We start from the raw sequence: 14,492 nt of genomic DNA on the forward strand, positions 1-14,492 counted from the left end.
GAGGGAAGGGAGGGAAGGGAGGGAAGGGAGGGAAGGGAGGAAAAAGATTCAGTTTCCACTTTATCGTACTTAACATATCATCACAGCAAATCTTATTTACCTTATCCTCTCCCCATTAAGTTCTTAACATCCAGGGATATGTGAGCAGTATGGCTGCTTCTTAGTGGTGCCTAATATAAAATATTAAATTCCTGGAGTAATGTGTCTTTTATTGTATGTCACAAAAATCCACAAATACTCAAACACAAAAGGAGAAGCTTAGGTATTGTGATGAAAAAGAAGCATGAATGTATGTGGAACAATTTACTTGTTTAAGGTTACATTCACTCAAAAACAGAACAATTTTTAATTGTGAATTGTATGGTATTTACAATCTGATCCAAAACTGATTTATTTGCTAAGACTTTTACACTTATTTAAAACAATTTTGAATATGTTTGGGTAACAAAAATTATTCAAACTTTCATTCTGAAAGAGACTGCTGCTCTCAACTTTCAGTTATCTAATGACATCTTTCACCTAATCCTAATAGTGCTGTCTACCAAGTTTTGGTACTCATATTTTAAAAGACCAAAACAAAAACAAAATAAACAAACAGCAAACAAACAAAAACAAACAAACAAAAATTTTAAAAAACAACCACAAAAAATCGAAACCAGTGTTCAAACCGTTATAAACATGTCTTTCATCTTTTTTTATCTGGTACTTTATTTTGAACATGTTCACTTCTAGCACAATTATAGAAATTATTAAATTGAAATGATGTATTTATATTTTATGATATTCCTCTATTACACATTATGAAAAAAAGTGAAAACAGTCCCAAAATAAAGAAAGTATGAAGATATATTCATGGCTCTTTTACATCACTTTTTTTCTATTGCTCTTGATATGTATTGGAAAAGGCTGTAAACACTCTTCACTTAGTTCAACGTACATCTGTGCAAGCTAGGTTACAAAGATGGATAAACTACATGATCCATATGAAAACTCATCACAGAACTGACACACAATCTGGATCTTCAGCCCTCCAGCAAAATGCCTCAGTCACTTACATCACATCTTTTTCCCCTACATATTCAAAAACTTATGCAATAGAGAAAAATATAATAAACACCTTTCCAAAGCTGGCATTTCATATACAAGTAATGACAAGTAAAGACAGGTCAAGACCAAAATCATGCTGTACAGTGACCAATATATTTATATTACTTCTCATAATAATAATACATTTTATTGCATGAAAGATCATTTCTTTCACTTGCAATTAAACATAAACCACAACACAGACAGATACAATCTGTCAATTCCTCTGCAAAGACAGTGGGTCAAAACAATTTCCTAGAAGAGCATCACACAACAATGTCTGAGGTAAAAATGTGACAGGATCATCACCTTCAGATCAGCATGCCATACAAAAAGAAAGCAATTTCCTCTGTTATACACTTTGTAAATATCCACCAATACATGTAAATTAAGTATCTTTCTCCCCACTGAAAGAGAGGCTTGTTTTTCTGTTTTACTATCTATGTTTTAAGACATTGACAATTTTCTTTCTGCCTTTCAGCTGGTAATTTTCTAAGAAAGTAAGTCTTTCCCTTGCCAACATCTGTTTCACACCTGTAAGTGAATTTGTGATTATATCCCAGCAAAAGTGAACAGTACCAATGAAATAAAACAGCTTTTCCTCTACAATATCATGAGAAAAAAATACTAAAGACCAGATTTTATGAGGTTAGCATTTCTTTTCAAATTATCTACACAGCTTTGAAACCAGTTCAACTGTTTTGTATTAGGGAGAAAACACACAACACAACCTTCATGTGTTACCAACACGTCCCCATGAGTGGAAAAACTTGATGAATATTGATACAGATTTGTCTTACAGCAGTTACTTTGCTCCCCCTACCTGTGTCATGACATGAAGAGTGCTCGTGAGTTAATACAATCAGAAGCTCAAAGAAGAGGGCATCAGTCCCAGAGGGACATTCTTTCACAGTATCACAGAATGGGTCAGGGGATGAAGGTACCACAGTGGCTCATCTGGTCCAACCTCCATGCTCCAGCAGGGTCATCCCTGCTGAGCACATGGTACAGGATTGCATCCAGATGGTTCTTGAATATCTCCAGTGAAGTAGACTCCATACCCCGTTCCAGTGTGAGTAAAGAAGCTCTGAACTCATATTCAGGTGTAACTTCCTGTGTTCCAGTTTCTGCCCATTGTCTCTTGTCCTATTTCTTAGCAACACTGGGCAGAGCCTGGCTTCATTGTCTTGACACTCTCCCTTTAGAGACTGATGGACATCGATGGGATCCCCTCTCAGTTGTCTCTTCTCAAGGCTGAACAGGCCCAGATCCTTCAGCCTTTTATTGCAGGAAAGATGTTCTTGTACTGAGGAACCCAGAATTGGACACAGCTCTCCAGATGTGGCCTCACTAGGGCTGAGTAGAGCAACAGGATCACCTCCTCAACCTGCTGGCAATGCTTTTCCTGGCAACCCAGGATACCTTTGTCTTTCTTGGCCACAAGAACACACCCCTGGCTCATGGACGGCTTGTTGTCCACGAGGATCCCCAGGTCTTTCTCTGCAGAGCTGTTTTCCAGCAGGTCACCCCCAGCCTGTACTGGTGCAGGTCATTCCTCCCCAGGTGCAGGATTCTGCATTTGCCTTCACTGAATTTCAGATGGTTCTTCTCTGCCCATCTCTCCAGCCTGTCGAGGTCCTTCTGAAGGGCTGCACAACACTCTGGGGTATCAGCCACTCCTCCCAGCTTTGTGTTCTTGGGGAACTTGCTGAGGAGGCCTCTGCCCCTTCATCCAAGTTATTGGTGAAAAGTTAAACAATACTGGGCCCAGTGCTGAACCCTGGGGAATACCACCAGTGACAGGCTTCCTACCAGACCCTGTGCCACTGATTACTGTCCCACCCTCTGGGATCTGCTGTTCAGCCAGTTCTCAAACCACCTCTCTGTCCACTCCACACTTCCTGAGTTTGCCTATGAGGATATTGTGAGAGACAGTGTTGAAAGCCTTGTTGAAGTCAAGGTAAGACAATATCCCCTGCTCTCCCCTCATCCCTCCAGGCTGTTGTGTCATCACAGAAGGCAATCAGGCTGGTCAAGTATGATTTACCCTAAGTCTATGCTGACTACTCCTGATAGCATTCTTATCATCCATGTGAATAGAGATGGCCTCTTTTCCAAAGCACTGTGCCAACCAGAGTAGAGGCAAACCTAGCAAGTGGTAGCAGCAGAGATACAAATCTACTACTACCCTGGCCACACAGTGTAGATGCTCTTTTAAGATGCAGCCATAAGGAATTTTCTTCAATATTCTTTACAAAGACATCTTCTACAAATAGTCCAGAACTCAGCGGTCTCATTCCACACTGCTATCCCACACAAGGGTTAATCATGATATGATTCATAATGAATTAATAAGGAGAGCAAAATATTTTCATCCATTGTCACAAAGAAATTGTTGAATAATATGCATTATGTTTTTTTCACAGTGTAATAAAAACTGCTATTCTACAGAGAGACTTTATCAAGTGACTTTAATGTTCTTCTTATTGCTTCACCTGCACATCTCCTAGCACAGCAGTTTTAACTCTAGAATGTGAAACCACTTTCCCAATAACTGGGTTCAAGCTTCAATATTTGAGATTGGATTGCCTAGTATTAAGTTCTGAAATCAACAGGACATAAGTTTCCTAGAACCCTGAAGCCTTGATCTTGAAATTAACAGGAGTTTCTAAAGATGGCAAAAATACCTGAACAAGCCCCTAAGTCAATTATGTGCTGTAATACCTCAAAAGGTATGCTAGAAACATTACTATTACATCTGAACTCCTCAGCTGGTATCTAGATGTTAATAAGCAAAGAAACAACTTATTAACCAACAGTTTTGGTTAATAAGTAAAACTACTGAATTTTTTTTTCTTTATCTGTAATTTATGTCAAATCTAATTTATTACAGAAATAAAGTGTTGCCACTTAATTGCTCTTAGTGTACACCAAAGATGGTTACAATGAATGATGATAAACAGGAACATGAATGAACAGTTGCCAGGTAACCAATAAATAAAGGTCCCAAATAGCATGACCTCTCTTTAAAGGATAAAGCTCTAATCATAATTATTTTTCAGATCCATTTCAGTGCCAACTAAAATCATGTTTGCAGCACTAATCCTGGCCTTCCTCATACAGAATGAAACCAAATCTGTCATTTGACATATCACAGATAACAAATTAAACAGACTCAACCTGCTTCTTCAGATTATGGTCAACAGTGCAGTTTGAGGATGGCAAAAAGGCAATAAACTGGAATCTGAAATAGAGAGCTGAGAATATTTAAGCAATTTAAATAGGGTAATTATTTTTTTTTTTTCTTTTAATGTTACACTGTTCCCTTAAGGATCTTCAAACAATATGAACACAAAATCCTGCAATGTTTAACATCATAAAATGATGATTCAGTAAAGAACAAGGATGAGACAGACTTTAAAATACTAAAAACAGATGCACTTTGAAATGCTTTAAAATCTATATAATACCACATTCTATCTTTATAAACTCTTACAACACAGTCTCACTGAGTGCATAAGCAAAGCTGAGGTGCCTAGAGCAAGCACTGACCTTTTAGATGGATTCAAATAAAACTGACAAAGAGCAACATAAATCTTAAACCAGTTAAAGAACACAGTATATCCACTTTGAAGAAACAATGAATGGTTCTGCAGGAGTTTTACATTATGCTTTCAAAATAATGGAATGGGAGAGCTTGGGCTTGTTCAAGGTTTACTGGTGGGCTAATAAATTTTGTATTTATTTTAGTAAGCTCTCATGTCAGGAAACATTAGGAACATGTTTTTGTAGTTTTATCTTGCTCTACATAAGGTGATTACATAAATCTCCTTAACCATTTTATTTCTTTTCTTTAGTAGAATTGAGATTCACTAATAGCTGTGATGCTTAAACACTAAACTGACAAAAATTTGCAACAGGAAAACAAGTTGAACTATAATAATAAACAAATATGTTTTGTACCTAGGTATTACATACTATGTCAGCAGTGAACCAGAAGAACAGGTACCATCCTTCCAACCTGTCTTTGAAAAAAATACAAGCAACAGAATACATGTTCCCTCCAACGTCAGTAGCACAAAATAATCTCACACTTTACAGTAGAAAATGCACTCTAACAACTAAGTAGTATTTTTTCACATGTATTTCTGCATATCAAATGAAAGCTAGTTCTTTATATAGTTGGTATTCTCCTTCTTTCATAGAAAAGCATTCTGTTGCCTACCACCAGACACATAATTTTCCAATTATTTTCCTTTATCTAGATATATCTGATCACCAGAGACCTTCATTTGGGATTTTTCTTTGTATCTGTTTTCCATGAATAAGCAAATACGAAATACACCACATTGTATCTGCATTTTCCTTAACTAATATTTCGTCCACTAATCATCTTCTTCACCTGATTCAGTAACTCCTCTCCATCTTTCTAACAATTTCAGTTTGAACTCCTTATTCGAACAAAAGTCCAGTTCATTTACATCTTGATATCCTATGCAAGAGTGAGCTTCAGAATTTAAGTAATTGAGAATCATGCATACTGACTATAGCTTAAAGCAATGCAGAAGATCCTGTAAATTCCTGTTAGGACACATGGGTCTACTGATACCAAAACTACCTTAATTGCTTTGCTGTAGTTTTGAGCTTGCATTTTAATGAACTAGAAAAGTATTGTGTTGTGCCTATAAATCTCACAACCAAGTCTACCAGTTCAAAAGTATGTAAAGGTGATACTGGAGGATTTTTTCTACTCCCAAATGTTTATTCCTTTCCAGTTGCCGGCTGAAAAATGAAACTGGTCTGGTTTTAAGCCTAGAAGACTAAGAGATTATGGAATAAAAGGTCATGCCTTACCATTTAGCAGAAGCTGGAGGCTAATTGTAAAGTTTATTAACAATGAAAACAATAGGGTTCTCAGAAACTTATTACAATGGAGGAAACTGATGTTATTTTTCTGAAGTTTGGATTCCACTGTGTTTTGTTCCACAATATGCAATCCCACTTTTGAAAATGGGAGACGACTGTATTGTTGTAAAGATCTGCTCACATTAAAATAAGAGTCCTTTTAAGATGTTCTCTAGGGATTCAAGTCTATACATTTAGCAATAGAAGGAGAAAAACAGCAAAACTGCCAGTCTGAGGAGAGAGATGAGAGAGAGAGGCATGCTTTCTCTCTTGTGCTTCCCACATCACAGATACAGTCAGTGAAACTAAGTGGAATTCTCAAAACACTTTCCTCGATAGGGCTTAGGCAGATAATCATCTGAGTTAAGAGTAAGCAGCATTATGTTCCGGAGATCTGTCATATTCTAGGTGCATGCTGATCCTGTCTTTGGATCAAGGTGTTTTTGTTTCAGTATTTCATTGTTTCGATATTTTCAATATTTCATTTTTCCCGTAACAAAATGGAAACATTTGTTTTCATTTTTTTTATACTGGATATTTAATAGTTAATTAAATATAAACATACTTATTATTCAAGTACATTGGGAGATAAATTTGCAGAACAATACCAGCTCAGACAGTGGGATATTGTTTAGTTTAGGAGAGCAAATATAAATATAAATATACACTAGACGGATGATACTTGTGAAATACCATCTATAGACACTCTCAGTAACACACGAATTGAGCCACACAAAATATTATTACTATAGTAAGGAGCCCAGTAGGGGGAAGAAGGTAGTTTGTTGCTCTATCACTTGTTAGTAACAATTAGCTTCTATGTGTTTGATTCAGTTTTATATGTGGAATGTTCTTTTCATAACTATTATTCCATTCACTATCCTAATGATGGACATCTGCCCCCGGTAGTATACAGAAATAGCTGAAAATAGCAGCAAAACTCAACATTGATAACATAGTCTTTCACTAATATACTTAATGAAGTTACTGTTTTGGACCAATAGTTCAGCTCCAAAAGAGGGAGCTAAGAGCGTAGTCCTTAGTTTTTCTCATGATGTCAGAAACAAAGTATCACAAAAATGCTACTGGTAATCAATGAACTTTGAAAATTAATGCTAAAAGCTTCCTTCACAGACAACTAAACGATTCCTAAATTTCATTGTGATTTCTTAACGTATCAGTTACAACCATCTCTCATGAAGCTTCAGCACAAAACTCTCACCAGTATAGAGTGCAAGTGTGCCCCTCTTATGTACCATACTCCATGACCTGAATCCTACTCTGCTGCGTCTACTACATGAAATACTGTATACATGAATACAGTTTCAGGATAGACAGCTGAATTCAGCTATCACTGGAAGGCTGAGGAATTCCTCCATTCAGTTGTTTGACTAAAAGAAATTTTACGGAGAGACAAGCAAATTATAAGGAACAGAAATGTTCATACTAGCTTGTAAATTTCAGCTTTGTGTTTTAGTTTTAAAAGGAAACATTATTATTTAATGTATTTGAGCTACAGCAGTATCTCTTAGAATTGCCCTGACTCACAGCACTGAAAAAAACAAAGCAACCAAAAAATTCAACAAGACTGCACAGATTTTACTTAGCAATCAGGAAAGCGGATTAAACAAGACAGAACAAGAGGAAATAAATCATCTCCACATTTTATAATGTTCAACAGGTATTATTTGTATTTTATTTAAAGACAAGAAAGAATGAAGAGTAAATCTGCTTTCCAACCATTCTAAGCACTTTTTTTCAATGACATTTCATTCAACTATATGTACACTACTTCTTTCCTGAAGCCTACTTTGCATACTTATTGTCATAAGAAATCTTTGTCATATTTTCACAATTTACTCTGAAGTACAACTGCTTTATGCACTTGTGCTGACATGCAGAGTTTTACAGCACAATACATACTTGCTGTTGCCAAGTCCTTTGCCTCAAATTTCCCTTGCTTTTAGCCTTTGCTGTTCCCAGCAAAAAGAAAATTGAATTTTCAGCACTATCCAACAATGTGAACACAGCAATGGCTGTTCTGGGGTAAATCTGAGGTTCATTTAGGCCAGGACCATATCACCAGCAGTGGTCAAAGGCAGTGACCTAGGAAAAAGCCCCATATTAGGACAACTCTCAAATAATACAGCAATCCCCTGGAACACGCTTCTGGCTCACAGCAATGTGAGACTCAAAGACTTAAATATGAAAAGACTAGAAGCATTGGCATATGATAACATTCTTTGTTTTCAGAAGGGCTGGAAAGAAGAGCAGAAGATGGCATATTTCAAAAAGGAGAAATATGTTGCCCTCATCACACATACATGCCACTTCATTCTATCTAACAGTGTTTCTTGCTCCTGATATTGCCTTTACCCTCAAAATGTGCTGCTTTCCATATGGAAGAGGTGGCAAAAATGAAAGTGTCTCCCTTCTTTCCTCGGAAAACCTCCTCCTGACTGGAGCTGGCCTCCTGTTCATATTCCACTTGACTAAACCAATCTTTTTCTCCTCCCACACTAGCTCCATCTGCCGCCCGTCTCTCCAGCAGAGCCAGATGCCAGCAAAGCAGACTGCTGTGGGAGGAGAAAGTTCTGTCGCTGGAATTTCATCCCTATACTCTGCAGGGGGCCAGCCTGTGAAGCATGGGGAGGATACAGAGAGCAACTTCCTCTCTTCCACGCTCCTTCCCCTGCTCATCAGTAAAGAAGGCAGCTGAGGACATGAGCAGAAGGATAAAACGTCAGTGTGTGTTCTTAAATATGCAGCTCTAATATTCATATAGCAGAAGTCTCACAATCGTACTCCAGAGCATGGTACACACCAGATAAACACGTGAGAAGTATGAGTACTGCTCCAAAGACCTTACAATCCAACAAAAGCAGAGATGCACGTTTGTGATAAGGATCAAATGAGTGACTAGAGCATATATGACAGAGAAAAAGGCTTGAATTTATAATCAGGAGAGATTTTAATGACAGAGTAAAAAGACAATACTTTCTGGAGAGATAGACATCAAAGAAATAATCAATGGATGAGTGTTGTTAAGCTGAGAGAATTGCAAAGGAAACTGCCTGTAGAGAAGGAAAGAATAGGATGAAAACAGACATGGAGAAATAAAATGTGGATTCTTTATACATTTGTAGTAATCTTGCATGAGACAGAGGGAGAAGACATACAGGTAAGAACTTTAGACAGTCTAGGAACAGAGGAGGATCTGCATGAGCAATCTTGTCAGAAAAAGGAGCAAGAATGTGTGTCACTGAGTGAGAACAAGAGCTCATATAAAATAAGCAAGTGTGCATATGTGTGAGACAGGGACACAGACTTCATTTTCCTGAGAGAAAAAATGATGGGAACCTAGGAGACTAAAGAAACTATACAGCAAGAAAGGCTGGTGTATGGGTGCAGCAAAAAGTTTTGAGTGGGGTTGGCAGGACAGAAGAAAGTGAGGGTACAGAGCGACCTAACAGAATACCAGAATTACATATAAGAAGTTGAGAGAGCACACATAAATCACAGAGACTTAACATGAAAAATCAGTCAGTTGCATTGACAAGGAAAAGAAGAAGGAAATAGACACATCACATCGCAGCAAAGTAGGGGATCATAGCAGAACAAACAGAGTGACAGGATGGAGAAAAAGGAGGAAAGAATATATGCAAAGATGATAAAAGTCAGTAAAGAAACATTAGTTTAGTTATGTGAAAGCACTATGTAAAAACTCCTAATGGGAAAACTGGGAGTGTAGACAAAGGTGACGGGAAATGGATGGCCACTGTGAGTGTAAACTCTTAGGATTTGCTCCATCTTGGCATCCCCAGATTTTAATCTTCATTTTCTCTCAGAAAAATACTGTTTTCCTGTTCTCCACACCCCCTAACTTCCGAGCTGTAGTTACACCTTTATGCCGTTTGTTTCACTATTTCTAGTGGCAACTCTTTTTCTTACGTCTACATAGGAAAAAGATCTAATTTGTTTTTTTTCCAGATACTCTACCACAAAGAAACGTGCCAAAAATCTCAAGTTTCCTTCCTCCTGTCCCCATAACGCTCTTTCATTCATTCTACTTCGAAAAAAACCCCAAACCAAACCAAACCAAAACAGGCTGGGAAAACTCAGCAATACAGGGTATACTAAATCCAAGACATTCCGAGAACCTTTCCTGAGCTGCATGTACCTAGTGCGCTCCGGGTTTCCTCCGTGCCCGGGTGAGGGTTTCCCGTCCCCCGCGGGCTGCGCTCCAGCGCCCGGCATCGCGCTGCCGGGATAACGGGATCTCCGGCTCGAACGCATCCATCAGGCGGGGCAGCGCGGGGAGGGGAGCTAGCTACCGGCTGCTGGAAGGAAAGCCTACACAGATGTATGCCCTGGCTGCTGGAAGACATGGCTGGCTGGCTATTTGATTTGATTTGAGGGACATAAAAAAAGGGAAGGGAGGAAAGGGAGAAGGGGAAGCACACACGCTCGCACACGCATCCGGCTGATCTTACCTCCACATTGAAATACTGCTCCGCTTTGCACACTGTAGCACATAAAATCCAAATGAAGGTTTGCAAGAAAAACACCCTGGACTGAGACACGAAATCCAACCGGCTTCCAGTGCTGGATGCGAGTACGATCATAGTGAACTGTCCTTCAGCGGGTGGGAGATCTCTCTTTCTCTCTCTTTGCCTTAAACAAATGCACAAACAAACCAACCTCCCCCGTGTCGGTGAAGAGCCCGTAGCGCAGGTTCACCCACAGCCGGGGAGGAGGAGGAAGAGAAGGAGGAGGAGGAGCAGACACTTCACAGCACAGGCGGCGGCGCGGCAGGGTCAGCTCTCGCTCATCCTCACCACCAGCCCCGTAAAGAGGGAATGTGGCGTCCGAGTGCGGTCGCTGCTCCTGCCCGACTCCTCTCTGCCCAGCAGCAGCAGCCGCCTCCCCGTGTCCTCCCTCCGCTCCCGCCTCCTCCACCTCCTCCGCCTCTCCTCCTCCTCTCCTGCCTCCTCCCCTTCAGCCTCCGCCTCCTCCCGGCGAAGGCGGGCGGGCTCGCCTGGGCTCGGCTCCCTGCCGTGGCCTGGCCCGGCCCGGTTCGGCTCGGCCCGGCTCCGCTCCTCGCCGTGGCCCGGCTTGGCTCGGCTCGGCTCGGCTTGGCTTGGCTTGGCTTGGCTTGGCTCGGCTCTGTGCCCTGCCTCGCCTCGCCCCCCGCCGCTCCCCTCCACTCCAGAATGTTCAGCCGAAACCTACATAGCCCCGCCCCGTAGGCGGCCTAAAGGCGACGGCCCCACCAGGCGGCCCCGGCGCGCCAGCGCCGCGCGGCCCCGCTCGCCGGGCCCCGGCCCGGAGCCTCCTTGGGCGGCTGCTGGGGACCGGCGGCCCGGGAGCAGCCCGCGGCCTTGCCCCGCGGCCCTTCCCCGCGGCCCTGTCCCCAGAAGCCGCACGAGTGCCGGAGCCTCCCCGCTCTCCTCACGGGAGGCTCCGCGCCCCGAGCCGCCCGCGGCTGCCCCCGGGCGCCAGCGCGGTGCCCGTGCCCGGGGAACGCCGCGCTCCCCTGCCCGCGGTGCTGCTTGGGTCGTGAAAATCGCTGAATGCGTCCGAAAACAGGGCCATGCACTTAAGGGAGAACAGCGTGTGAAATACTGTAGCACAGACTAACTTACGCTGGATATTGGCGTATTCAAAATGCTTTGTGATTACGGCAGATGAACTACTCTTGCAGTCATTTAATGGTTAACGGGACTTTTTATGCTGCCCTTTGATATGTCATCCAGTGAAAGGAAGCTGAGGTGATGCATAACATCAGTGGACATGATATTGCAATAATGCATCTCGGGGAAAAAAGGGGAGGGGGAAAAAACCCTAAAAACTCCAAGTTTACTGGAAAAGAAAAAAAAAAAGAATTTAAAATTCTAAGCTTATTTTTTTGTTTGGTTATCAAAAAATATGCAAAGATACTCGATAATTATATGGGACAAACAGGAAGTAGAAGACCACCCGATGTGAAACTTCCATAGTCTGGTAGTTGAGGCCAGTGTCAGAAATTAAAAGACACACAGTCTAGATGTACACAATTTTGATAGCATCTAGTAGCAGAATATAGGAGTGTATTAGGTTGTCCATCATTTGGTATCTTAAGAGTAAGGCAGTTACATGAAGAAGTCATGGCGTGCCTAATCAAAAGTAATCCTGTTTAAGCAGAATTCTTTATGTGATATACTTTTTCCATGTTAAGTGCTTGATCTAAAGGCATATTCTGTTCTTAGTGATGTGAATGATGAAATTATTATACAGAGTTGTCAGCAAGCTAAAAGGACCTGTTGGCACTTTGGTGACAAATATGGGAAGTCAAATTAAAGAAATGAATAATTAAGCACAAGTTAAAGAAATGACTTGGAAGAAGCAGGAGAAAACGTGATACTGACGCATGCAAATTATATTTGGGAAGAAAAATTAAAAAGTAAAATCAAAGGATACTGGCAAAATAACAGCACTAAAGAAAATAATCTGGGGGCTGTAATGTAATGAGTCAGCAATGTGCTACCATTAAAGAAAAAAGACAGAATCACTGTGGAGTGTATTAATAGGTGTGCAGTGCGTTTGACAGGACATATTATCGTTTTGCAATGGGTTGATGAAGCCAACTGTGTTTAGTCTCAAGTTGAAGACAGTCCAGAGGAAAATTACAAAATGTTAGAAGAGGTAGAAAGTTAGAGATAGGTATAGAAGTTGAAAGAACACTTGTTTAAGAAGATAAAAGTAAATGATCTCTTAAAGTGGTAAGTGTTGCTGTGAAAAGGACAGAAATATTTCATTCTTTCTGGGAAAAAAAATGTCAATTTTGGACAAAACTTCATAAAGTGTTACAGTTTATATATTGAAATATATATGTTTTTATATATACTGGAATGATAGTGTCCTAAATTTAGCATTTGGAACAAGATAGCTACATAGTGGAAGTGTGGAATCTCTTCCATATGTAGGTTTGATAGGCAAGATTATTATAGTTAACCTCTCTATTCTTAGGAAAGTGGATTGTATTATGAGATCTAGTAAACTTCTTTACTTCTAGCAAAAGTAATGCAGTAATTTCTTTCCTTTTATTACTGTAAATTCATCACTGCAACTGGTATGAAGGAAACACTAACTTTATACTGTCCTTATTGATCTTCCTCTTTCTCAAAGGGACTGTGTGTGTGCCCTCACACACACACTAGCAAACACTAGCTCTATGTTTGCCGATCTATTTTGTAGAGTCTGACATTAGTGCAATATCCAGAAATGGAAATAGATAAGTTACTGTAACAGGAATTTCATTTGTCTGCCCTGCCAGGGCTGCTGTGGCTATTTATTGTGAAAAGCACAGGGCCATAAATACAGCTACCTCATTCCTTTACACTGTATCCATTGGAAGAAAGAAGAAAAGCAGTGGTATTAAGAGAACGGTGGGCAACGAAAACACATGAATATTTCCTAAGCGTGTTTGAGAAAGAGAGAGAACAATCACACAGGTAGAGAGAGATCGGTAAGGAAAGAGAGCAGCAATGTATGAATAGGAGCACCAGGGGAGAGACAAGGCATATGAAGGACAGAGAAGATATTTGAAGTGAAAGATATCATTCAGGAATGCTTGTGTGAGTGAAGAAATGCCAGCAGTGGTGGGAAAGGGGTTTGAATATTTATGAGTAAGCTGCAGGCAGAAACATACAAGAGGAGTGTCAGAACCTCATGAGGCATGTAAGAAGGAAAAAGAAAATAGCAAAGAATTTAAATCTCCATACAGAGCACTGTTTGTACTTATGTGTGTATGGGATTATGATAGAGATTAAAGAAAAGACAAAAAAAATAACAAAGATGAAAGAGTCAATAAACAAGTAAAGAAGGACGAAAGCAGAATAATGAAATAGGAAAGAAATGGAAAGTGTTTGTTGAAGTGCTTGAGTGATTGAAGTCATGTACTTTATAAGCATCTTACAGATTTTTATCTTTATCAAATATCCATATGATTTTTATGTTTTTGCCTATGGCAGTTACCAGCAGTAATTAATAAGCAGTGAGCTGGTCTATAAGGAAACAAAATGAAAAACGTGAAAGTTTTAGTTCTAAAACTTAGCCTTTTTAAAAGGCAGGAAGAGATCTCTCTCTACTATGTTACCAGTCAGCAAATATACTGTCAGAGTTTCTTAGACTCTAGAATATATCTTTTGTGGATGACTGTAGTCACAGGTTTGCAAAAAAATAAATACCATAATCTGACATAGACATGATACGTTCCTGTGTCCAGCTTTGAACACAAGGCAAAATTTCATTGCTCTGTTTACCAAGTGAATAGAAATTCATATGATAAATAATAAAAAAAAAAGAGAAAATATTACATGTTGTCCTTTCTGCGCTTTGTGTTGCTTAGCTGCAGATAGTACCAGCTGGAACTTTTAAAAAAGAGAGCTTCATTACAAGATATAACAAACTGCAAAGAGGGAAGGTAGGTATCGCATATTTCACACTGTTATTTTTAGTTG

At 40.0% G+C, this 14,492-nt stretch overlaps 1 protein-coding gene across 1 annotated transcript in view; it reads right to left on the reverse strand.

Annotated features, from left to right (window-relative positions):
• Positions 1 to 10,938, reverse strand: part of MMP16 (matrix metallopeptidase 16) — a 175,847-nt gene extending 164,909 nt beyond the window's left edge. The window contains exon 1 of the mRNA XM_015618492.3: positions 10,485 to 10,938. Within this exon, the coding sequence (XP_015473978.1) occupies positions 10,485 to 10,616 (132 nt within the window). The 5' untranslated portion in view covers positions 10,617 to 10,938. The remainder of the gene's footprint in view (positions 1 to 10,484) is intronic.
• Positions 10,939 to 14,492: the final 3,554 nt, after the last annotated feature.

This window comes from Parus major, chromosome 2 (genome assembly GCF_001522545.3).
Source record: "Parus major isolate Abel chromosome 2, Parus_major1.1, whole genome shotgun sequence".
Classification (NCBI taxonomy): domain Eukaryota; kingdom Metazoa; phylum Chordata; class Aves; order Passeriformes; family Paridae; genus Parus; species Parus major.